The sequence below is a fragment of the Eumetopias jubatus genome, unplaced genomic scaffold, assembly GCF_037043125.1.
Source record: "Eumetopias jubatus isolate StellerSeaLion01/CBP00866 unplaced genomic scaffold, mEumJub1_p1.0 scaffold_6, whole genome shotgun sequence".
Classification (NCBI taxonomy): domain Eukaryota; kingdom Metazoa; phylum Chordata; class Mammalia; order Carnivora; family Otariidae; genus Eumetopias; species Eumetopias jubatus.
The window spans coordinates 7,684,280-7,707,548 of NW_028274812.1; the positions used below are offsets into that span (position 1 = coordinate 7,684,280).

Genomic DNA, 23,269 nt, shown 5'->3' on the forward strand with positions numbered 1-23,269 from the left:
TTCCTGGCATTTTGTCCTGTTCTCCATGCTTTCTCTTTAAAGTGTCTTCCTGTGTCAGCAATTCCTCCTATATGTCACCCTCACTCACTGGATTGTGATTGGCCTGAGCTTCAATATCTGGCAAGCCCCCGCCCCCTTCTGTTCTCACCCACAGCCAGCTTGTGTGTGCTTCAAGTCCCCATCACGTCACTCCTTCCCTCTGTCCCCTCCTCAAACATGCCCTGTGTTGGTCGCTTGCGGCCGGGTTTCACTGTGTACACCTGTTGGAAGGGAGTGCCTGGTAGGGTTGGGCTTGAATTCTGCACCTCACGTGCCTGGAGCCAGCGCTCAGGTCCCTAGGGTGGGTGTCGGGGAAGGGTACTTCAGACTCCTCATTGTGCAAGAACCCGAAAGAGATAACGGGCAATATCAGTTTGGGGTTTTCAGGCACATGGGTTCTTCACTATTGCCTTTGATGATAAGAAATATCTCTGTTTACAGAAATAGGACAGGGCAACAGCCTCATGGTTGTTTGTTGATTTATGAACTCCATAAATTACTGCTCTCATCGTCTGAAAAATAAAATTCTTTGTCATTTCCTTGCTTCACATAAACAACTGAAGTGAATTTACTGGAAAGGTTCTCCCCCTAACATTCTAGGTAGTCACCAATCTGAGAGGGAAAGAGGCAAAATATTTTAAAATATTTTCACTCTACCTGCTTTAACCACTGGAAAGATCTTTATACCATCCTTCCGCAGTATGGCACTAAATTGGCTGATTGCCACATTCCAGAAAAAGCTCTTCTGTATTCAGTATGGGTAGGGTGGTCCCCCAGACTTCCATCTGGAATAAACTTAAGACACACAACACATATTCACCAACTAGACACCTCCTTAAATAGTTTAGCCTTGTGTCTCTTTTACTAATCAGTCCTAAACTAAGTCAATAAAATTGCTCAGCAAACTCGTGGCACTGCTACCCTTGTTCTTCAAGTGATTCCTTGGCTAGTCTTGTATTTTGCTCTTGCCTATACATTTGAGAATCAGTTTAAGTTAAAAAAAAAGAAAAACAATAGCCTCCTTGGAATCCTTTTTTTTTTTTTTTTTAAGATTTTAATTTATTTATTTGACAGAGACACAGCGAGAGAGGGAACACAGGCAGGGGGAGTGGGAGAGGGAGAAGCAGGCTTCCTGCTGAGTAGGGAGCCCGACGATCCCAGGACCCTGGGATCATGACTTGAGCCAAAGGCAGATGCTTAACTGACTGAGCCACCCAAGTGTCCTGCCTCCGTGGAATCTTGATCCCTCTTTATAGATAGAGAAACTGAGACTCGGAAGAGTTACTTTACCTGAAGATACATGACCAGTAGTCATGTACCAAGAGGTGCAGCAGAACTTCAAACCCAGACAATTGAACCCACACTCAGCCACCACACCCATCTAGAAAGGGAATTTGAGGAAGTATAGGCAGAACCAAACCACCCAAAGACCACCTGCCTGTGATTCTCCTTAACCATCACCGGTATTGCATTAGACCCCTGCTCCGTGCAGTACTAGCAAGGGTTTTACCTGGGGGTATGGTGATCTTTTGTCTTTTACAAGGAAAAAAATCTTACATTTTCTTTGTAACACCCTACTACTAACTAGAGACTGAGGAAGGCATCATTTCATCCCCTGCCTTTCCAATGTCAGTTGACTTCCTTTTCTTAGTGTTAAGTCAGCATAGCAAAGGACTTGCCAAATACTCCGCAAATACTAGAGCCCAGAATCCTAGTGAAGAATCATCTTTCTCCTGGCCAGATTGTACGGAAGCTTTTAGTGGCTAATCTAGGGACAGTGAATAAAGCACATGAATATTCAACATCATCCTATAACTGCAGCCAAACTGTAAACCAGTGTACATCACTCCTCTGTATGTGGCTCCTAAAAGTCAAGTGCATGGAGAATGGGCTGCCAGCTTAATGCCTACTCATTAGAGAGAGCCAGACTATGTTAGAACTGGGTGTGTCTTAAGGAGTTTGACAACCTGGAGATGTCTGTGGGAAATGCCGCCTGAGAAAGGTCAGAAATGTGGTGCATGGGTCTCTGCAGAGTGCTGGCTTTGTGCCAGAGAGCAGGGCTTCTGGGAGAGTGGGGTGTCTCAGCTGACTCCAGAGAAGGCAGGCCTAAGGGTACTTTTCATTTCCCCCCATCAGAAATGCATGGAAACCATGTGGGAATACTGTGTACCTTCCAGATTGTCTAAGCAAGTGTAAACGTTCTGGAAGAATGCACCTTATATCTGTCTTCCTGCCCAAGACTATCCTCAAAACCAATCTGGGTGGCCAGAACCAAGTCCCATTCCCCACTCTGAGCATAGCTTGTGATTCTGAACTTCACTGAAGGCGGCACTGGTTTTTGCGTTTGGGGTCCTCTCTGGGCTGCTCTGCACAACCCAAGAGAACGCTCCCCCCCCCCGCCCCAGCTCACACCCCAGGAGCAAAGCAGCCCAAGCAGGTGCACAAGAAAGAACTTAGGAGTAACACCAAGAGCTATGATTAGTTATGGGCTGTGACAACCGTAGGCAAATCACCCAACTTATGAGTCATCTCAGTTTCTTATTCCGAAAAATGGGATAATAATAATACTCATCTCATTAGATTCATGTGAGGCTTAAAATGGTATAGTAGATGTGAAACTATTATATAGATTCTTTGATGTTATTAATAAAGAGTGTAATGAAGTCTAGGGTCTCCCAGCTATTACCGTAGAGAGTTCATCCTAAAGTTTGAGCTCTTTCTGGGGAAGTTTGCAGTGAGATTTTGCTTCTAGGAGCACCAGGCTGCTGTGCATGATGGCCTCAGCTTTATCTATTTTCCCATCAGTGTATTCGAACCTCCTGCCTTTACACTTTTCCTCCAAGGCTTGATTTGCCGCACCGTAAAGTCCTATCATTATGCCATTTTGGGGTTGGAGACTGACTGCCAGGCTGTGAGTCGGTTGCTATGCATGTTTTGAGTTTCTTTCTGATTTTAGAGAGTGTGTGTGTGTGTGTGTGTGTGTGTGTGTGTCTCGGGGTGTGATGCTGTGGTTCTCTTGCCTTCCTCATTGGTTATTTGTGTTTGCTGATATCTCAAAGTCCATCCCTTGTCCACCTTCATTAAAGTGTTCCACAAATACATCTATTTCAAATTAAGCTCCAACGACTGTTCCAATGGTTGGGGAGAAAATGACACCTTTCAAGGTCATCGTGTCCTCAGGAGAGGCGACAGTGCGGTGGAGGAAAGCAAACAGCACCGCATGGCACCTTAGTACAGGTGCTTGGGGAGGGGGAGCCCGCGCCGGGGAGCTCCCTGATCTCATGCAGGCCAGGCTTGCCAGAAGAAGAGACGTGGTTGGAGCAGGATCTGGAGGATGAGAAGTGGAGGGGGGAGGGGGGGCTCAGGCGGAGATGGCAGCAGGAGGGAAGGCCCAGAAACGCAGGCACTGCTGTGAGCCCCAGAGCTGGGAGCTGGCTCCGTGGCTGAGCAGGAGGGCTCGAGCCACCTCGACCACCTCTGAGCCATAGAAGCTACGGAACCCTGGCCAAGAGGCTTGACCTCTCAGGCTCTCGGTTCCCTCCTCTCTAACAGCAATAACTACCTCGCAGAGAGTTAGGACAATTCAAGGAACTATTCATTTTAAAGGGTTGACACTGTGCCTGATGCAAGCAAGCACTATGTAAATGCTGAATACAAATAAATCAACCCATGTGCAAGGTGTTTGATCTTCAGAGTATCTTTTTAAGAGCTGTTTTTTTTTTTTTCCTGACTCTTTAAAAGCACAGATGATTTTTTGTAACATGTATCATTGGTTTGTATTCTAGACGCTTTCCCGAGTGCCGGGCCTTTTTCCCCTCTGGAAGTATTCCCCTGTGAGTATTTGAATAAAAGCAACCACACGCCATGGACCTCATCGGGTTGCTGAAATCTCAGTTCCTGTGCCATCTCATCTTCTGTTACGTGTTTATCGCCTCAGGGCTAATAATAAACACCATTCAGCTCTTCACTCTCCTTCTCTGGCCAATTAACAAGCAGCTCTTCAGGAAGATCAACTGCAGACTTTCCTACTGCGTCTCCAGCCGTAAGAGTTTTTGCGTATTCTCTATTTGCACCCTCACGGGTGTGGGGGTCAGCAGTAGGGCTTCGAGGGGCTCCCTGGGCTTGCACTGTTTGTTCTTTTCTTTTCGCTTGTTTCAGGTCTGAAGTGGCTGTTCTGTCCTCACTCTGAACAAAATTATTTTCTGAATGAGTAATGTCAGTAGCATACAGTTCAGTTCAACAGGCACGGAAAGGTATCCTGTAGAAAGGAAATGGGCGTTCTGTCTCTGTTTTTATAGTTTTCCTCCTCAGAAGCAATCAGTGTGAATGATTTCTTAGTTACCCTCATGGAAATAGCATATATATGTATGTATGTATGTATGTATGGCTCTTATGTGTGGACATGAACGCAGGTGAGTCTCTGTGTATATGTCCAGATACACAATACATACTCATATTTTTAAAAACGAAATGACAATATAATATATTGTTCTCTTTCTTGCATCTTTTCTTTAACTTTTTATTTTGAGATAATTGTAGGTGTGCATGGGATTGTAAGAAGTAACACAGAGAGCTCCCATATACCCTTCGGCCAGTTGTCCCCTGTGGGAGGGAACCTCTTGCATCACTCTAGTATAATGTCCCAACAAGAAAACCAGCACTGACACAATCCACCAGCCTTATTTAGATTTCTCCAGTTTTATATACATGGATTTGTGTGTTTGTGTGTGCGCGTGTTTGATTATACTAGACTATTTTAAACGTGACTAATCCCACTGGCCTGAATTTTAAAATTGAAATGAAAGGGGATAAATCAGAATATTGGGTATGTCTAGAGATGAGTTCTGTTGTTGATTGACCTTAAATTTGTACCTATTCTCAGCAGTAGAGAATGCAGTGTATCATTACCAATTATATATATGGGTGTGAACATATTTAACAATATGAGCTCTTTCAAATCAAGCAATTTAAAAATCTCAGCTCCGTTAGATTATGCCAAGAGTCCAAAATTATTGGTATCTTTCTGAAACCCTTTAAATGAAGCAATCAAATTTGAATTTGAATCACAACAATACAAGCTGCCTACAATTATCCAAATGGATTACCACTGATCCAATCAGTTATTTTTTTTTAAAGATTTTATTTATTTATTTGAGAAAGAGAGAATGAGAGACAGAGAGCACGAGAGGGAAGAGGGTCAGGGGAAGAAGCAGACTCCCCACTGAGCAGGGAGCCCGATGCGGGACTCGATCCCGGGACTCCAGGATCATGACCTGAGCCGAAGGCAGTCGCTTGACCGACTGAGCCACCCAGGTGCCCCCAATCAGTTATTTTTTAAACCTCAAAATACTAACTTGTGAGAAAAAAAAATATAGAAACATCCTTACTCATGATTTCTTTCACCAACTCAGAACTTGGAAGTATGTTTGATACTATTTCTGATATGGTGTCAGTGCTAGACCCACCATATCTTATGTTCGTGTGTTTTACACAAATATGTCCTGAAAATAGTCCTCTAAGATCATAAAGGCAAGTTATAACTGAAAAAAAAAAAAGAATCTTTCATCCACGTGTCTATAGCATATTGCCTACAGTACCCTTCAGTGCAGTGGTACGTACTGCAAGTTTCTTTGTATACCTTTTACTCTCACGTCGGTCTGTGGTACTTAGGCATCTGGAAAAGGGACAATTGTCAGAGCAGGGCAGAGGCAGTAGGAGGTGGCCTGAGCCTGAACTGTAGCTGTTTGAAGAGGGAAGAGTTGGCATAAGCAAGGGAAGGTGATGATTGTCTGAGATTTACCTTTCGGTTTTTTTAAAAAGATTTTATTTATTTATCTGCCAGAGAATGAGTGAGCACAAGCAGGGGGAGTGGCAGGCAAAGATAGAAGCAGGCTCCCCACTGAGCAAGGGGCCCCATACGGGACTCGATCCCAGGACTCTGGGATCATGCCCTGAGCCGAAGGCAGAGGCTTAACCGACCGAGCCACCCAGGTGTCCCATACCTTTCAATTTTGAGTGTCTTTCCATACTCTAGCAATAGGTGTCTACTTAAACAAAATTTAAATTTAACAAAGCAATGCTGATTGCACTTTTCGCTGAAACCCGTATTTATATGATTTGCACACCTCTATGAGATTCCAAAATCTGTCAGTTTACAATTTGAAATCATGTCTGTTTGCTCTGTCATACCCCCTAACCAAGTTTCAAGCAGGTGGTTCAGAATTGAGTTTCTCATTTGGAGTCAAGAAGTGAGAGGGAGAATTCAGGATGCGAGTTCCTAAGAGTAGTATATTTTGCTTGTAGTAGGTAGTGAAGACCTACCAAGGTTATGGCAGGATAATGTCCAATTCTCCTGAGGGTGCTTTAGCCTACTTGTTTCTGTGGGAAATTAAGATGGGTAACAAAGAAAGCAAAATGGATTTTTCTCCATCACAAACTGATTAAGAATTATTTTAGAATAATTCCAAACGAAACTTGGGAACGAAGCATCCAAGACCGCCAGCATTTCCCCGCACAGGGGGCACGGCAGGACAGGCAGCCTCATGGAAAAGCCTGGCGGCACGTCCGTCTGTGGGCAGCTCCGTCACGTACACCCGCCGTGGTCTGTGCCTATGGCCCCAAGCAGAGCATTCACGGGCTGTCGGCTGAGCAGACCCAGAGCCATTTTACAGCCATGTGGATAGAGAAGGCAAGGAGTGGTCCTGCCTCCTGGGAAAAGAGCAGGCGGCAGAAGGCGAGGGTGATGGCAGCCTGGGCTTGGTGAGGGGGCACCTCATTGTAGCAAGTCCCGTACAAATTTGGGGCTCGTTCTTTTCTCAGAGTCCCTGTCCCTGGTACCCTAGCACGTGCTACACAGCAAAGCTGCTCTCCTCTTTCCCCTTTCACGTGCTCTCTGTGGTTGGTAGATTTCCTTATAACCTGTGTGCTACACGATGACAGCAGAGAACACATAACAGACAGACTGCTAGCCGTTGATGGCCACAGGCTACAGGTCGTGGGCTCCTCGGCAGCTTGGAGTGAGAGACGGTCAGGCTCCTTCCGTCCGCTTCTCCCTCCTTCTCTCCAGCTTGAGACAAAAACTGTTCATGGGGTTTAATTGTGTCTTCTGGTGTATGAATCACTCTAAAGCTTAGAAAGTCAGCAGCCACTGACATTTTAAGAAAAAAGGCAGAATAAGTTGTTTCCTGGAGACTCAGACGCCACACCCCTTCCCCCCCCCGCCCCCGCCCCGTTCACGTTTTACTAACAGAGCTCTGTCAGCATCCCTTTCTCTTTACATGTTTCTTAAGAGCTTGGTATTGTACCAGGTAAATCCAAAGTAGTCAGCAGCCCTGGTGTGGTGAAGCCGGCGTGCAAAAGGCCACACCGATGCGAATGACACGTAGAGACAAAATGCAGCCAAGACAGCTCAGTTATTAGCAAGACACACAGCACAGAGCATTTCGTTCTGGAGGCCAGGACCGACATCGTGCATAACAATTTCAAAGCATATTTAATCGATGGCTGGGCTTGGCATGATTGTTTTATTTTACTTTCGCTTAGATTGGGAAGCAGGAAAGGCTAAGCCAGGAGGACCGGGGAGTGAGGACAGGGAGGGCGGAGCAGCTTTGGCAAGGGGAGGAGCTGTAAGAAGGACACGAAGCCCGGCGAGGAGTAGAGCTGAGTTACCTTTCCTTTGCACAGGAAGTGTTTTTAATATCTAGGGAAAGGTGGCCAAGACGGGCTGGCTTGTTGTTCTTCCCCTCTGACACTGCAGGCTAAAAAGAAAGAAAAAAAAAGAAACCCGATAAAAACAGAAAGATGAAAAGAACCTGTTAACGGCAGAGTTTTTAAAAGGGGGTGGGGGGGGTCAGGGAGGACTACAGATGACCTTAATGACCTTGAGGAAAGAACTGCTGGTAACAAGAAACAGAATGGAGACACCCCTCACCCTCCTGCCCCCCCCCCGTGCCCCCTTCAGGCCCTGGTGCCTTGCTGCCAAATTCCCTGCCGCTAACTAGTTCTGTGTGGTTGAGCCACCCCATTTAATTCCTCCGGATTGTGACACTCATGGTTTTCAGTGTCTGTCTGATGCACAGTTCCAGGGGCAAGGCTGCATGGTGGCCAGGGGTCAGTTGGCATTTGGAGTGCCAAGATGCAAAAGAAAATGTCCTGCCTTCCTGCTTACAGCTGCCTCTCCTTTTTTCCCATTAGGGCAGTTAACTACTTAGATAGGTAACTTCAAAACATGAACTATATTTCAATAAAGGGAATGGAGTGGAATTGTCCAAGTTTCCGAGATTTTTCTAATAATGGGTTTAGATGTTTTGTTTTTGCACTTGGGAAGATGTTTCCTCCTGTCTTCTGCATGCCTGGTTTGCTCCCCCTGACTGGATTATTGGTCACTTTATTAGTAGTAGGCAGTAGTTGAGCACGAAGGGAGAAGGAAGCTCTTGATCACCGCCTACACCACCACCCATGTGTCCTACCTTGAAACAACAGACGTTAGTTTTCCTGCCGTAATAATGATACACATTTGCAATGGACTCCAGGATATATAAGTCACTTCGGAGTTGTGACCTGAGAAATGGGGCTCAGCAGTATGGTGAGCTTGGCAGAAGTCGGTCTGTGATCCTCTCTGGAAGGATCCAGGCTCAGCAACTTGTCAGAACAGCCTCAACAAGGGGATGTGCCTGCAGACGGGATGGAAGCTATGAGATGCCTAAGGAACCCTGCATCCCAAGGCATTGAATTCCCGGGACATGGGTGAAGTTGAAGACCGTGGAGATAGGGAGGCAGCTCCATCCGCCTGAGACAAAGCAGATTCTTCACCCAGCCAGCGTGTGTCATTGGTAGGAGAGTGATCCATCAGAAAAGGGGTCGCTGTAACCTTTTCCGACATGACCTTGGGAGAAACGTTGCATCCTATTACCTTGGCAGCAGGCTGGATCCGTGTCTCTCTTCCCAGCCTGATTAATGGCAGGGCTGCCTTTCTCATTTCAATCCAAACTGATTTTTCACTCTCTTCAGTCGTGGATAGGTTTGACTCCTTCACTTGCCACAATAGTTTCTCCTCCAGGACGTCAGCAAGGGTCTTTGTTAGATATTCCCAAAGCCCCTTGTCCTGACCCTGCTCATGCGGCTTTGGCTCCTGCTGACATGTGGGTCCAGGTAGGACCTGTCGACACCTCTGCTGGGAGCCACGGCCTGAAATCTGGGTGTCGTCATCAATGGTCTTCCGCTGCATCCTTAGCAGGTCCCAGGTGGTGAGCACCTCCCCGGAGGGTACAGATAACTGACTATAGAGGTCAGCAGAAGCAGAAAAGCCTGAAGTTGGTGCTCTCTCCTTCACTACAGCTGTGTGATCGGATGGTGGCTTTGATGAAGAGTCAGAGTGAAGGGATTTTGAAGACTCATGGTAAGTGCCTTGCACTGCCTGGGGATTAGCATTCTAACCCAGGGGCAAAGCCTAGCTCCCTGAGCAGAGCAGGGGGCACCCGAATTTCTCTACTGGGACCCCTTCCTCTCCTCACTATCAATTGAAGTGTGTTGGTCTCCCCACCCCCAGCTGTAACAAGCAAACGCTGCAGGCTTCGCCTGGAGTCACCCTCTGATGGCCTGACCCAGGACATGTCACAATGTCCGCAGGGATGTTTAGCGAGTGCTTTCAGGAACGGGCAAAGAGCACCTTCGTCCTCCTAATTTCTATTTCTAAGGACTATACCTCCTTGTCAACCCAGGCGATGACAACATAATCCAAGACTGGATCCATGAGAGGAGATCAAGCAACAGAGATCCTACACTAAGTAGCTTTTTTTTTTTCTCTTTCTGGCATTTTTTCCAACAAGTATAGAGCACCCACCATGTGCAGGGCAGAGAGGTTCAGCTGTTTGCCCAGGGTAACACGGGAGGTGGAGGGGCTGTGATTAAATCCAGGAAGTCTAAGTGCAGAACCTCTCTGCAGTGCTACCTGGCGTGGCCTGGGGGTTGAGGAGCCTGGCTCCTGGGCTGAGGCCAAATGTCCCCCTGGTGACTGTAGTAGGTGACATTCCCCAAGGCTATGGAGAAAGGGAAAAGAGAAATGCAATCATAATAGGAAGTTATTTTCATTTCTAATCATTGCAATCATTGCAGTCTGTGGTGTTGATTATGTATTAGGCATCGTGCTAACCCTTCTGTATCCGTTACATGGCTTAAGCCCATAATCACTCTGAGCAGTCAATCCCCCGTTTTGTAGCTTAATTAACCGAGGCTCAGAGAGGTCAGATGCCCAGTCTAAGGTCATACATACAGTTAGTAATTAGCAGAGTTGAGGTCCCCAAATGCGTTTTTTTTCTACCATATTTTGAAACAAACAAAGATAGTACATGATGAGAGTTTTTATTTTAACACCCATGGCTAATGTCCAGCAAACATCTGCTAGGATCAACGCCGGGCATATGAATTCACTGTCTTGGTCCCAGGTGACCCAGCCAGACACCTGTCACTGCTCGGCCAAGTGCTCTTCTACACACTCATTGGAGTTCGTTCTGGGGGCCCGACACATCCCCAGGAGGAATGAAGGGGACCCAGTGACTGCCCTCAGAGGGATCCATTCTCGTGGGGAAAATGTGGGATCCAAGCCATTGTGGAGCACTAGATAAAAGCTAGGATAGAGGTACGCAGGGAACACAGGAAGGGACAGGCCATCCTCTGAAAGGGTCCGTGTTCTACTGAAACAACGTCATAGGCCAGGGGTTATGGAAGGAGGAGGCTTTGCGATGTCCTGGCAAGAGGACAGGTGGTCTAGCCCGAGGAAAAAGCATAATTAGCATCACCAAGGGAGTAAGCTGGTTCATTCAGGCTGTCAGACGTCGAAAGGAGAGGGACCTACCAAATGTCAAGACCGTCCTGTGTCCGCAGACTGGAGCCCAAATGGATGAGGCCACAGCAGCCTTGCTGGGCCGGGAGGACAGGAAGACAGGTGTGCGTTGGGGGTCAGACTGGGCTCGATGCCCCCAGTACCCTAGATGAACTCCAGGTATTCATGCTCGGGGATTCCAAGCCCTGTGAATATCAGTTTACGTCAGGATTTATTTTTGTCTTGCTCTGAGCGGCATTGTTCAAAATGTGCCTTGAGAAATTGTTAATTTGTTCCTTTTGAAAAATCTGTTCACACATAATCTTTTATAGAAAGATACCCAGCTGGGTCATTATTTCTTTGAACCGTGTTCCACCCTAAGGATCACATGAAGTAAAAATAGCATGATGCCAAACTGTACAATAGAATACCAGCCTTACAAATATAGACTGGAAGTCAATTTATCGGAGTGCCATTTTTAGGAATTATAATTAGAGATGACTTTTTCTAAATTGCCTTTATATTTTCTGAATATCTTATATTTCATACAACGAGTGTGTCTTATAAAGTGAAAGAAAGAAAAACAGAATGAAAACCCAAACACCCAGAAGAACTAAATAGAGAAGGGCTTATGGCGGGAGCCCTTTGCAATAAAGGCCGTGTCTGGCGGGAGTCCCGGGCACTGGGGTGACAATTTTCGGGCCCTGCTTTCCTGCTTTTCAGACCCGCATACGGCATAAGGAACCCCATTGCAAGTACAGTAGTGAGTGGAAGCATGACCCCAGAGCCACATACTCGGGTTATGGGTCGAGCTGTGCCGAAAGCAGTGTAGTCCCGACCCCCAGTGCCTGTCGGTATGGTTTGATTTAGAAACAGGGTCTTTGAAGGTCATCGAATTAAGATGCAGTCAGTGGGGTGGGCGCTAAGCCACTAGGACCGTGTCTTTATAAAAGGGGAAATTGGGTCACAGCGACAGATGTGCACAGAGCAAAACGATGTGAAGATATGGGGAGAAGACCGAGGTGGGAGAGTCTGGAGCAGATTCTGCCTGGCAGCCTCAGGGGAAACCAACCTGCCTAACGGTGATCTCTGGCTTCTGGCCTCCAGAACTGGGAGACTGTTGTGGGTTTTAAGCACCCAGTTTGGGATACTTTGTTACAGCAGCCCTGGAAAACCAGTTCACTTTCCTTTTCTAAGTCTCTTTCCGGTTGGGCTTTACTTTGAGCTTCCTGGGGGAAGGAGACTGGGGTGCCAACATGTGTGGACCCTGGGTTTTTTCCACCCTCCTCCCCCTCGCCTGGCTGCTGCTCACCCAACCAGGTTGGATTTACTGGTAGCACAGGAAACAGCGATGATGCAGGTAGACTGCCTTGCTCTCATTCATTCATGGACCAGTCCAAGGAATCCCTCTTCCTACCCCTTAAAGTCAGGGACCTCTGATGAGTGAGGTGGGGCTGGTAACACGGGGAGCATGGGACGAGGAGCACAGTGACAAGCTCACAGGGAGGGGGCAGCCCCACCCGAGTCCGGCCATGATTGGTGTGCGGATCTTCCAATGAATGGAGACGGGCTTGCACTTTTCTTTCATCCTGTCTTGTATTTCCAACTGGCGTTTATTTTTATCACTTTAAGTACACTATTCAAGTCCAGAACTGCTTTGGCTAACCACCAAAACCATCTGCCTGGGAAAAATAGAATTAAACAGTCCTTCAAACCTGGAGAAAGGTCTCACAAGTGTCAGGGAAAGGGAATTGCTTACACATAAAGCAATACTTAGGTCTGCCTTAGGAACCACCTCTCTGGCCACAAAGGGGGCAATCAATCTTCTCTTCCTTCTATTTGCCTTGCATAAAGAAGTCATAGCAAATGAAGTAATCTCAAGGAGGCAGTCTGTTCTGACTCCCATATGCCTGGCTTTTGTATTCTCTAGTATCACGGACTGTGTCTGCCCAGCTTCGTTCAGATACAATGTCTTCCCTTCCTCTAATCAGTGTTACACTCCCGCATAGCAGCTCCTGCTGAAACCATTTCGTTTAGAATTGGGCTTTTACTTTGCTGACCTTTCCCACACAAAGCTTGTTAGAAAATTAGCTCTTTGTACCTGCACCATTTTGTTTATTTAGGGGGGAAAAGTACCGGGGTTGAGATCTGACCACAGCAGCATGTTGTCAGCTCAGTTCGTCAAGAAATATCGCGGCCATCCGGTTGATAACTTTTGGTGATTGGAAGCACATTGAATATCCAAATGGTCTTATCTTACGTAACTGATTCGGTAAATGGAGTTTGATAGGTGCCACTGGACTTTTAAAAAGTTTTTAAGAGTAATGTCACTGTGTTAGAGGATGCCGTGTTTACCTCGAGTAACGTCGTTTCTGTATCTTAAAAATATGTTTGGTTATGTGTGTGTGCATGTGTTTTACGCATAACAGAGGGATATATATGTCTATATTACACATAATTACATATGTATATAATCCTTTGTACAAGAAATCACTTTATATTTTACATAGGGAGCACATTTAAAATAGGGGTAGTAAAGAAACAGCAAATTTAGTAATACACATAGGATAATTGTATGAGCAGATGCTTGTCTTTGAGCAAGGTGTCTTAGCTGTTGATGTGGTTTATAAATAAATTAATCCTCAGCCAAGGTCCCCATTTGTTTTTGCAAGCATTAAATTTCACTTCTGACTTAGGTTACGGCTTTCAAATTAGGTTATAAGTTTGGCTTTGGTGTCTCGTAACTTCATAAGACGATGGTGTGTGGTCTCCAAAGTGGGGTGGGTATTCCCCAGGAGGTAAACAAGACAAGCCATTAGGGTATAGAGAGAAATTTATGTTTCTAATCTATGTTTCCTTTATCATTATACATGGATAAGATAAAAGGCACTTAAAGTATTTTATGAATTATATAGAACAAAATTTGCATGTGCTAATGGTGCATACTTAATTTCTTTTACTTAAATAATCATAAAACATGTGAAGACCGCTGCCTGAGCCTACGGGTTTTGGTGCCAGCCTGCCGGAGATAGAATTTAAAGTAACACAGAGCTTGAGGCAAGGGAGAAACAGGCTTCATAGAACGAATTCCAAAGCAAAGGGAAGGCGAATGGCAAGCCCCCTAGTTTCCTCTACTTCAGTTGAACTTGGGTCCAGATGGGAGGTGAGGCATTTTCAAACAGTTTGAGGCATCCCTTCTCGGGCTTTATCCCAGGTCTTCAGAAAGGAATTAAAAGTATTCCCTCACCTTTTGTTTTGAAGAAAAAAGATCCTAGAAATGCCTCGGTGTTTTATCATAATGTTATAAAATACACATGAGGCCCCTATCTGTCGCGGTGTACGGAGGCCATGCCGGGGAAAGCACTGAGTCAAGTGAGTCTTCTCTCCCATTCTCAGGCTGCCTTCACAGTCCCTGTGCAGCCATTTTTGGGTGGATTTATTTGCATGTATTGTGTCTGGGGCCATGGGACGGGGTGGGGGTGGGAGATGACCTGCTCTGGTGTTCCCGGAAGGAAGCTGCCTTGGGTGTCCTGGCTTCCTGTGCACTGGCCTAATCCCCTTGGTGACTGGACCTTTGTTTTCCAACTTGTACAAGAGGGAAAGAGAATTTTACACGCCATAAAAATGTAGGGTGAAGGCATTCTTGCTGTTAGGACGCACTTAGTCAGCGGGCGTGGGCCAGATGGCGTTGAGTGTGTCCTACACGGAGCTCAGGTCACCCGGAATGGGGGCAGAGGAGGATGTGGTTGGGGTGGTGGAGGGACGTGGGAGGGGACACACTGGTGGCCGGGGAGACCCACCTGGGAGATGCCATAGCTGTCATTTCTTGCCGGACACTGCTTGGAGGAGGGACCAGATGTAGCCCACAGCCTAGGAAGGAAGGATCGGGCATGTGGAGAAGGCCCCCCACAACACGGCCAAAGACAGCAAGGCGGTGCGGGAAATGCTGAGCCCCTCCCGTGAACCCCGAGGAGACTGGGAGAGCTTTCCTTGTGGGTGCGGGGAGTGTGTTGCAGGGCGTTCTTCAAGCCACCTGCGTGCATGGAGGACTTGTTCAGATGGCTTTCGAATCCCTTCCGGCATTAAGAACCCGAGTCAGGTACGTTTACCCAGTAAACAGGGCCACGGGGTACCTGCCCAGGCCTGGGTGCTGAGGAGAGAGTGTTGAAGGCGTTCTAATGAGGTAGCCCTCAGAGTTTAACACAAGAATACGGGGACCTGTCCAGAGAAAGTAAGCGTGGACTCTATGAAGAGATGATGGAGGTACAAGGCGTGTTTTCCCGCTAAGGGAGGGGGAGGCTGGCGTGGCATCACTTAGATGGGCAGAGGGAAGAACATCCTTAAAAAGGAGGCCTACTTTGGAGGCTGCTTTGCCTGATAATACCTCCTGGGAGCGAGATGATGGGTGCAGGGAGAAGAGGGCTTCCCCCGTCCGCCTCCCCGCCACCTCCACCCCCGTGGGTCCTATCTGCCCCAAGGGTCTTGAGGGTGATCAGCCTTTCCTGTTTGCCTCCAACTGGCAGGGTCCCCAGGCTGTGGGGTTTAGAATCACGACAACCCCAGGCAGACCGACAAGTTGATCTCCGTAACTTGGGTCCAAGTGCAGACGCCCAGGCCTAAACCTGTCTCCGGAACTAAGAAATGAGCTCATGTTCACCGTCTGCTCCTTGTGTGTGATCCTAGGCCAAGGACGAGACATTAATTTTTTACTTAACCTGCCTTTTGTCGTATGAATTCGCCACTTTTCATTTCAAAGGGGGTATCTTTTGACAGACACTCTACCGCGACAATTTAGTTTGAGCGTCCTCTGCGCAAACACCACGGCTAATCGTCCTGGGTTTTGTAAACACGGCCTTCATGCGCACTGCTTCAGCTCGTGGTCCTTTCTCAGTGGAAATAAAGGAGCTGGGTAAATGCAACAGGAATGTTTTTTAATGTGAGATTTTTGTTTCGAGGGTGAATATGTCTGGCTGACGTTGCACGGGGAGGTCATTTTCATGCTATTCTCATAATCATTTAGGCCAAGGCTTGACTGGATGGGACAGTTCCTGGCTGAGATGTGCAAGTGGAAAGCAATCTTTCATGTCATTTGCATCAGAATAATGTGTGTGATGCTTAGGATGATTTTCTTGGAACAAAAGAGGGGAAGGCCCCATTCAAAGAATCAGGCGATGCCTTCCAGCAAGGGCACCAGGCAGGTACGCAGTACAGATCACCGGTTAATGTGTGACTAAGGAAGGACCTGAAGTCTGCATCCAGCAGCTCTGTCTCAGTCCTGCCATTTGTGAAGCCCATGCTGGCTCTTTCCCTCAAATGCTGGAAAGATGAGTCACTCCCTTCCCTGGGATTCCCTGGCACTAGTCTCTGTCTTGATTTACCTTATTGCTGTTGGGAATGTGAACTCCCTATGGGGGCAGTGATGTTTGACTGGGGGTCATCCCCGTGGGACCAGCAGCCAGGCCCCTCCTGACACAGAGCAGTAGCCCTCTCTGTGACAGTCATGTGGCTAAGTCAGGGGACCGCCCCAGGCCTGGAGTGAGCCACTGTGCACATGGAGCTTGACACTGAAGATATATTTATGTCACCCGCAGGTGTGGGTGATTGGAAGACCCAGATGGACTCGTTGCGTTTCACTGTTTCTAAGTCATAATTATTGAATGAGCCCAAACCTGTCTATTGACTACTAACCTAGTTTAACACACAGGAGGGAACAGAAGACCATGTTACTCATTCCTAAGTAATATGGGAGAGACCTGAGTATTGTAAGATTTCAGTTACTCTAGTCTGGACTAGTTGGGGAAGTCTCTAGAAAGGGAATGACATCAGCCAGACCTCAGAGAACAGGAACCTGGGGTGCGGAGAGAGGCAGAAGGCATGTGTGCCCGGACTCCCAGTTGCGTGGGGCTGAAGCCCAGCTAGCCAAAGCACCTGTCAGGACTTTACTAGCTCACGGTACCAAACTACAGGGAGTGGGGCTAGTATCGGCGTCCACCGGCCACGGGAGCTGGGATGCCGGCCAACTCAGCTCCTTTAGCTCCTCTGTGCTGGTGGCCCTGATTCTTGGCAGGTGGGTTTTTTTTTCATCCGGCATGGCTGCCCAAAGCTTCAGACTCTCATTCTAATCGCTTCCGCTACCAAGAAGGAGAGGGGGCCCCCCACCGCCAGCTCCAGGGCCTGGCCCAATCCGAGTCACGAGCCCATCTGTATAACCAGGAGAGCCGACAGTCCCCAGTGCCAGGTGCTAAAATTTTCCAAGTCAGTTGTGAACCATAACCGCCACAAACTTACAGTATATCATATTATAAAACAAAGGTAATAAGTACTCAAAACTTGTCACTCCCTAATTAGTTGATTGCATTTTACTAGTACGCCTTTCCTGGAGGCCATTTATGGAGACTTTATGTGTGTATTAGAAACGCTACGTAACCACACATTCAGTGTACAAACTGACAACTTGACATCAGCCACAGTGGGAGTCTTTACACCGTGGAAGTCGGCAAAGCTATACATCAGGGCTTTTTCTCCCTGCTGGGGAGCTGGTTGGTAAGCATTTTCCCGCACACCACTACCTGCGCTGTCACTCTGGACAGGGAAGAGTACGGAAGTGACCTTGTCCAGGTCACATGCCCACCACTGAGGGTGTGCTTCTTTTTTTTTTTTTAAGATTTTATTTATTTATTCATGAGAGACAGAGAGAGAGAGAGGGTCAGAGGGAGAAGCAGGCTCCTCCAAGGAGCAGAGAGCCCGATGCGGGACTCGATCCCAGGACCCCGGGATCATGACCCGAGCCGAAGGCAGATGCCCAACCATCTGAGCCACCCAGGTGCCCCCTGAGTGCTTCTATTACTCGAAGAAAGGAGGACCCACCTGGTCAAAGACACCAGCCATCAAAGAGGGCATCTAGTGGCGGATGAGTAGACAGGGGGCCTTGGTAGGTGTCAGCATAGCACAGGCTCTGGGCCAAGAAGTGAGCAGGGAGGGGGGGCTGGAATGACTAAGGGACCCACCCTGAAACCCAAGCACAACCTTGTGGGAGACAGGTCTGTGCACCAGCAACCCCGGACGAGTCATGCAGGGGGAGCCCGGGGTCGTGCAGGGAGTGGGCGGTGCTGGCCACGCCTGGACAGTGAGGGCTGTGCTGAGTGGGCCTGTGTAGCCGCCGGCCAGGTGGTGGAACGGACGCTGCTGGCTGGACTCTTTCATTCTGTTCCAAGGCTGTGGGTCGTTTCTTCCTGGAAATCTTCCTGTGCCAAACGGGGCAGGTGTTCCTGCCAGGGCATTGCTTTCACCAGGATAGTTTGGATGCTCATAAATATGTGGTTGTTCACATACAATGTGTAGCTTTAAGCAGACAGGGACAGATTCTAGTCCCGTGTCTCCAACTAGAGGCAGGATTCATGGGAGAAAAGGTCAGATGAAGTCAAGCCCCTTCCCGTTGGGTTAGCACACGCACGCTTGGCCCTTCAGGTAGATGAGGGAAAGGTTTCCGTCCTGGGCTGGGCCACTGTCAGCACCGTTGCAATGAGCCTTGAACAGAGATCTCCATCTCAGCCCTCCACCAACGCGTCCTCCACCTGACACCCCATACATTTTTGGAAAGCACACTCAAACAATGGAATGCCCTTCAATTCAGTTCAGGAAACATGTATTGAGTACCTACTGTTAGCACATCCCAGGCATTGTGCTCTAACTGCTGGGCACGCAGAGCTGACCGGGACCCAGGTTCTTACCTGAGGCACCTCGTGCCCCCACCTCTGTCCTCTGCTGCACTTCCCACCCTCAGCGCCATGCCTTGGCTTCCCAACAGAAGGACCGAGTTTTCCTGGGCACTCCTGTCTTTGCACGTGCTTGCTGTGCTCTGGCCCCTGGCATGCCTCCTTGTTCCGTCTGCTCATTGTTCAGAAATGTTGTGAGTCCGGCCAAAGCCAGGCTGATGGGAACGCGGGGGAGCCCAGCACAGCACGTCCTGATGAGGGTGTGGGCAGCTGGAGATGAAGCCAAGCAAGCACAGGAGGGAAGCCCGCACTAGTTAAGGCAGGAGGCGCCGTCACTGAAGAGATCACCTTAAAAGAGAGAGTTGGGGTCCCAGATGCTGACCGAGCATTTTGGGGAGCTTTCATGAGTGGAGCAGAGCGGGTGCGTGGGGAAAGAGGGGTTGCGTGAAAGCCATTTGACTACACGGATGGAACGGCCCGAGAATTCTCGAAGGTGGGGAGTGGAGGTCGTCTGCCCTCCTGGGGCAAGAGGGTTGTGTGTTTCACATGGTCCCCCAAGCACAGAGAGCCTGGGGACGGGGTGGCCTCTCCGCCTCACAGCTTTCTTCTGAGAGCCCCGAGAGCATCGCGCTTTGCTCCCCTTGTGTGTGAGTTTCTTCTCACCCAAGCGCACCACCCAGACATGGGGCCGGAACTCTGTGAAACAGGTATCGCCGTCGAGGCTGTGGGTGTAAGCGTGTTACAGTCTCCTTCGTCGGGCTGTGAAGGAGCCTCGTCAGATCGGGAGGCAAGCGAGCTCTTGGCAGCCTCACAAATTTGGCTTTAGTTGAATGAACAAACGTCTGTTGGTTTTCTGTCATCCCTGTTAACAAGACATGGAGCGCAGAGGGGCAAGCTTCTCAGAGCTGGATCAGCTTCTCAGCTCCGGGGGCAGAGAAAGGTTGACAGCCCTCATGGAAGGGTGCGTGCAGAGGCTTTTCCTGTGGACACACATTAACTCGATTTTGTGTACTCCATCCACTCTGAGGTGTATATTCAGGGCTAATGCTGTATCCATAGTAAAAGATTGGGTACAGACATCGTAGTGGCTGTATATGGAGACTGAGAGTTTGACCCACCAAGAGGACCCTTGAGATTTTTGTTGTGGTTGAGGTGGGAGAGATCATCCTACCCGGTGGTTCAAGTGAGTGGGCCTCTTCCCTCTGGCAAACGTCTCTGTATCTCATGTGTGTGCTTGACTCCAGAACATAAAAGTCTAGGATGTTGAAGGTTCAAAAAGAACTTATTGCGGGCTAAAATAACGGTTGCTGTCTATAGCTCTCTGTGCCAGAAAGCCAGATCTGACAGCCGCACTCATGCTAAGGAACCAGGATATTTCTGTGTGATTCCCAGGAGCCAGCCTGGGCTGAGCCACAGTCATTGGGGATTTAGGTATATTGTGCAGATTCAGGAGTGTGCAAAGTAGAGGAGAGCTGTGACCTCGGGGAGCTTGAGATCCAGCACAAATCTGCCCACTGGATCAGACAGACATTTCAACCCCTAGATATAGGGAAACTCAAGTCTGGGAAGTCGTTTATAAACTAAGCAACAGATTCGAAATGCAATGCTCAGGGGTATCCAGGGGTGGGCTGCTAAGTTAAATAGGATTAGCGTGTCATGCCTGGTTGTGAAGACTCCTTTAATATTAGTATTAAATTGTATTCAGGTCTGTAGAAATCAGAAGTGTCTGTAGATATTCCCTTTTGGGAATTTAAGTCAGTATTTAAAATCCTATATAAAGGCCATAGTGGTAGCCTCCCTAAAGGACCGATTGTCACTCGTAAGCTAGATGTGAACTGATTTTTTGAGGCTGCAGTTAGCCGGCCCTTGTTGCCTTTATCTGAGTCCTATCTGAGGAAGCTAGCAGAACAGGTTTGGGAGCCAACAAAAGCCTAGTTTTGGAAGACTCCAGCTTGCAATCCAATCCCACACCGTTCGAAATATTGTACTTTTGCAGGCCCTTCCCAGCGAGGATTCTGGTGGCCCAGGGCAGGCACCGGGCACATCCTTGCTGGCCCCAGGACTGAACAGTCTGGCAGCTCCTCTGAGCCAGAAATAGTGCATAAATAGGGACACAGAGCAGGCCAGAGAAGTGATGTCCCCCCATACTCAGCCCCCCCCCCCCACAGGCAGATGCACCTGCTGACTTGCAGGACCCAGGCTGGCCAGGCTCGTTTGGTTTCTGCCACCACGAGACTGGTCAGAAGCCCCCAGACCCCCAAAAGTCCTTGCCTTAGCTTGTCTCCGGGCTTCTGCCTGTCTCCTTTGTCCCAGCTGTCACCCTGGGATTTGAACATGCCACTAGGCCTGTTCCGCCTCCCGGCATTTCTGTTCTTCAGCACATCCTTGTCGAGCCTCCAACCCCTCCTCTGTATTTGGGCCTTGACTGACCTCATTTGGTTCACTCAACAAACGCGTGTTGAGTACCTGCTCATGCTGCTTGCTGTCGTAGGAGCCGGGCAGACTACGGAGGACACCTTCCCTCTCCTTTGGAGCTTCCGCCCCCCCGTGGGCATGGCTGCTGACCCTCCAAGAGTCAACTAGCCTCTGACAGGGGCTCTTGCTGCCTGAGTGACCCCCCCCACCTAGGCCCCGCTCTCTGGCCTGACCCTCCTCTGTCCACGTGCAGGTCTAGTCCCAGGTCTCTCCTGGCCTGTACCCTCCGCCTCCGCCTGTTAGACTGGGTGTGGACTATCAAGATTGGCAATAAAGAAACAGAAAAATTCCCTCCTGTTTCCGCCTTTGTTAAAATCATTAACATAGTTCATAGCTAAGTTTGTGAAGACTTTCTCTAGGGGCTTGGCAACATCTTCCTCGTAAGTGAGTGGTCTCTAAACCCTTTGATCCAGCCCCGTGGCACATGCTGTATCACCTGCTGTTAGAGAGGTTGATGTGAGCTGCTGGATGAACTGATGAATTCAAGGGATCGCAGGAGAGGAGGAAGCGGAGATCCCCTCCAGGCCGGGCTCGGGCTCGGGATTTCTGCTTGTGCCTTTCTGCTGAGCTGGCCTCCAGAGGGAGGGAGCACCGTCCACGCTGCAGGTTCCCACCCCTATGGGGGTTGCATCTCAGTAAAGCACCACTCTGACCTCTCTCATCAGCAGGCTTGCAGCGGATTTATGGACGACCCAACTTTTTCCATCTGGCTTGCGTTTCTGTTTCCTTGAGGAAGCCAGCCTTCCCTGCAGGGTGAATGCCCACTCTCCCAGCAATGCACGCGCGAGGCTCTTCGCAGGGAACCCGCTAGTGCCGCTCACCCACGCCGCTGACGGTCCCCGAGGCAGTGCCAGTCACGTCTTGTGTCTGATTATGAGCTGCTCCTTCCTGTTGGCATGAGGTGCCTCTGCTCCTTTCATCCTAGCTGCTGTTTGTGCCAAGTTAGGAATTCAGGGAATTCACGCTAACTTCTTTTGTACCTGGTGTAACTACTTGGGAAAGAATTCTTTATTTATTTGTGTATTTATTTATTTTTTATGCATGTTGAAGGTAATTTTATTTTCTTTTCTCTATTCTTTTTTCTTTGATGTAGTGTTCCATGATTCACTGTTTGCGCATAACACCCAGTGCTCCATGCAGAACGTGCCCTCTTTAATACCCATCGCCAGGCTGACCCATCCCCCCAGCCCCCTCCCTTCTAGAACCCTCAGCTTGTTTCTCAGAGTCCATTGTCTCTCATGGTTCATCTCCCCCTCCGATTCCCCACCTTCATTTTTCCCTTCCTGCTGTCTTCTTCTTCTTCTTTTTTTTTTTTAACATATAATGTATTATTTGTTTCAGAGGTACAGATCTGTGATTCAACAGTCTTACACGATTCACAGCGCTCACCACAGCACATGCCCTCCCCAATGTCTATCACCCAGCCACCCCATCCCTCCCACCCCCCACCACCCCAGCAACCCTCAGTTTGTTTCCTGAGATTAAGAAAGAATTCTTTATTTAAACCAACCAGCCACAAAGAGTTTCCTTTTGAGTCCATATCATTATTTTCCATTTCTGCACATTTTCCCCCCCATAGCTATGACTTTTGAAAATCTACGTGATGAACGATAGCGCCTTTTTCAACCCAGCTGTTCCCTGCAGGCATTTTTGTTGCCGTGGATCTAAGAGAATGCTAATGCGGCCCACAGAGGTAGGAACTGCTGTGCACCTTATTGGATTTTGTCTTAGATTCTGTGAGTGCTGGGAAAAAGAAAAACCAGCTCAGATCTGCGGGGTGTCGGGGCCGTCTGGCATGTGTGGGTGCGTACATTCGCAGACAGGGGGGTGTGTGTTGCATCCAGCTGTTGAACACGAAGGATGCCAAGGTTGAAAGAATAGAAGGGTCCACCCAAGCTGCAGGGATGGATAAATGCACAGGAGCGGCGCTGCCGTGAGGGAAAGTCCACGTAGGAAACATCCTGAGACAGCTGTCCGCACACCGACCAGCTTACTTTTTAGAAGCACGGGGTTTTCCTTGGTAGCTGATGTTCATATAAAACAAGAAAGACTGAAATGTCAAATGGATGCTTGGTTTCCAGAAAACCTGTTTTTGAAACTGACAATTCCTGCCTTACTAGAATGGGAACTTGGCCTCACCGAGGTTTGAACAAGACTACCAGGGCTGTGGGTAGGGGGATTAAAAAGCCCGAGAAACGATGGCTGATACTGCTTTGGGTTC

The 23,269-nt window shown here is 48.5% G+C and overlaps 1 protein-coding gene across 7 annotated transcripts in view; it reads left to right on the top strand.

Moving 5' to 3' along the window:
• Nucleotides 1-23,269, top strand: part of AGPAT4 (1-acylglycerol-3-phosphate O-acyltransferase 4) — a 122,312-nt gene that overhangs the window by 31,030 nt on the left and 68,013 nt on the right. For 3 of the 7 annotated variants that reach the window (XM_028103338.2, XM_028103339.2, XM_088023807.1), the window contains exon 2: nt 3,825-4,081. The exons of 1 other annotated variant lie outside the window; for it this stretch is intronic. In XM_028103338.2, the coding sequence (XP_027959139.1) occupies nt 3,904-4,081 (178 nt within the window). In that variant the 5' untranslated portion in view covers nt 3,825-3,903. Of the gene's footprint in view, nt 1-3,824; nt 4,082-22,635; nt 22,742-23,269 lie in introns of those variants that run through there. 3 more of the 7 variants (XM_088023806.1, XM_028103340.2, XM_028103341.2) reach the window with 3 other exon arrangements.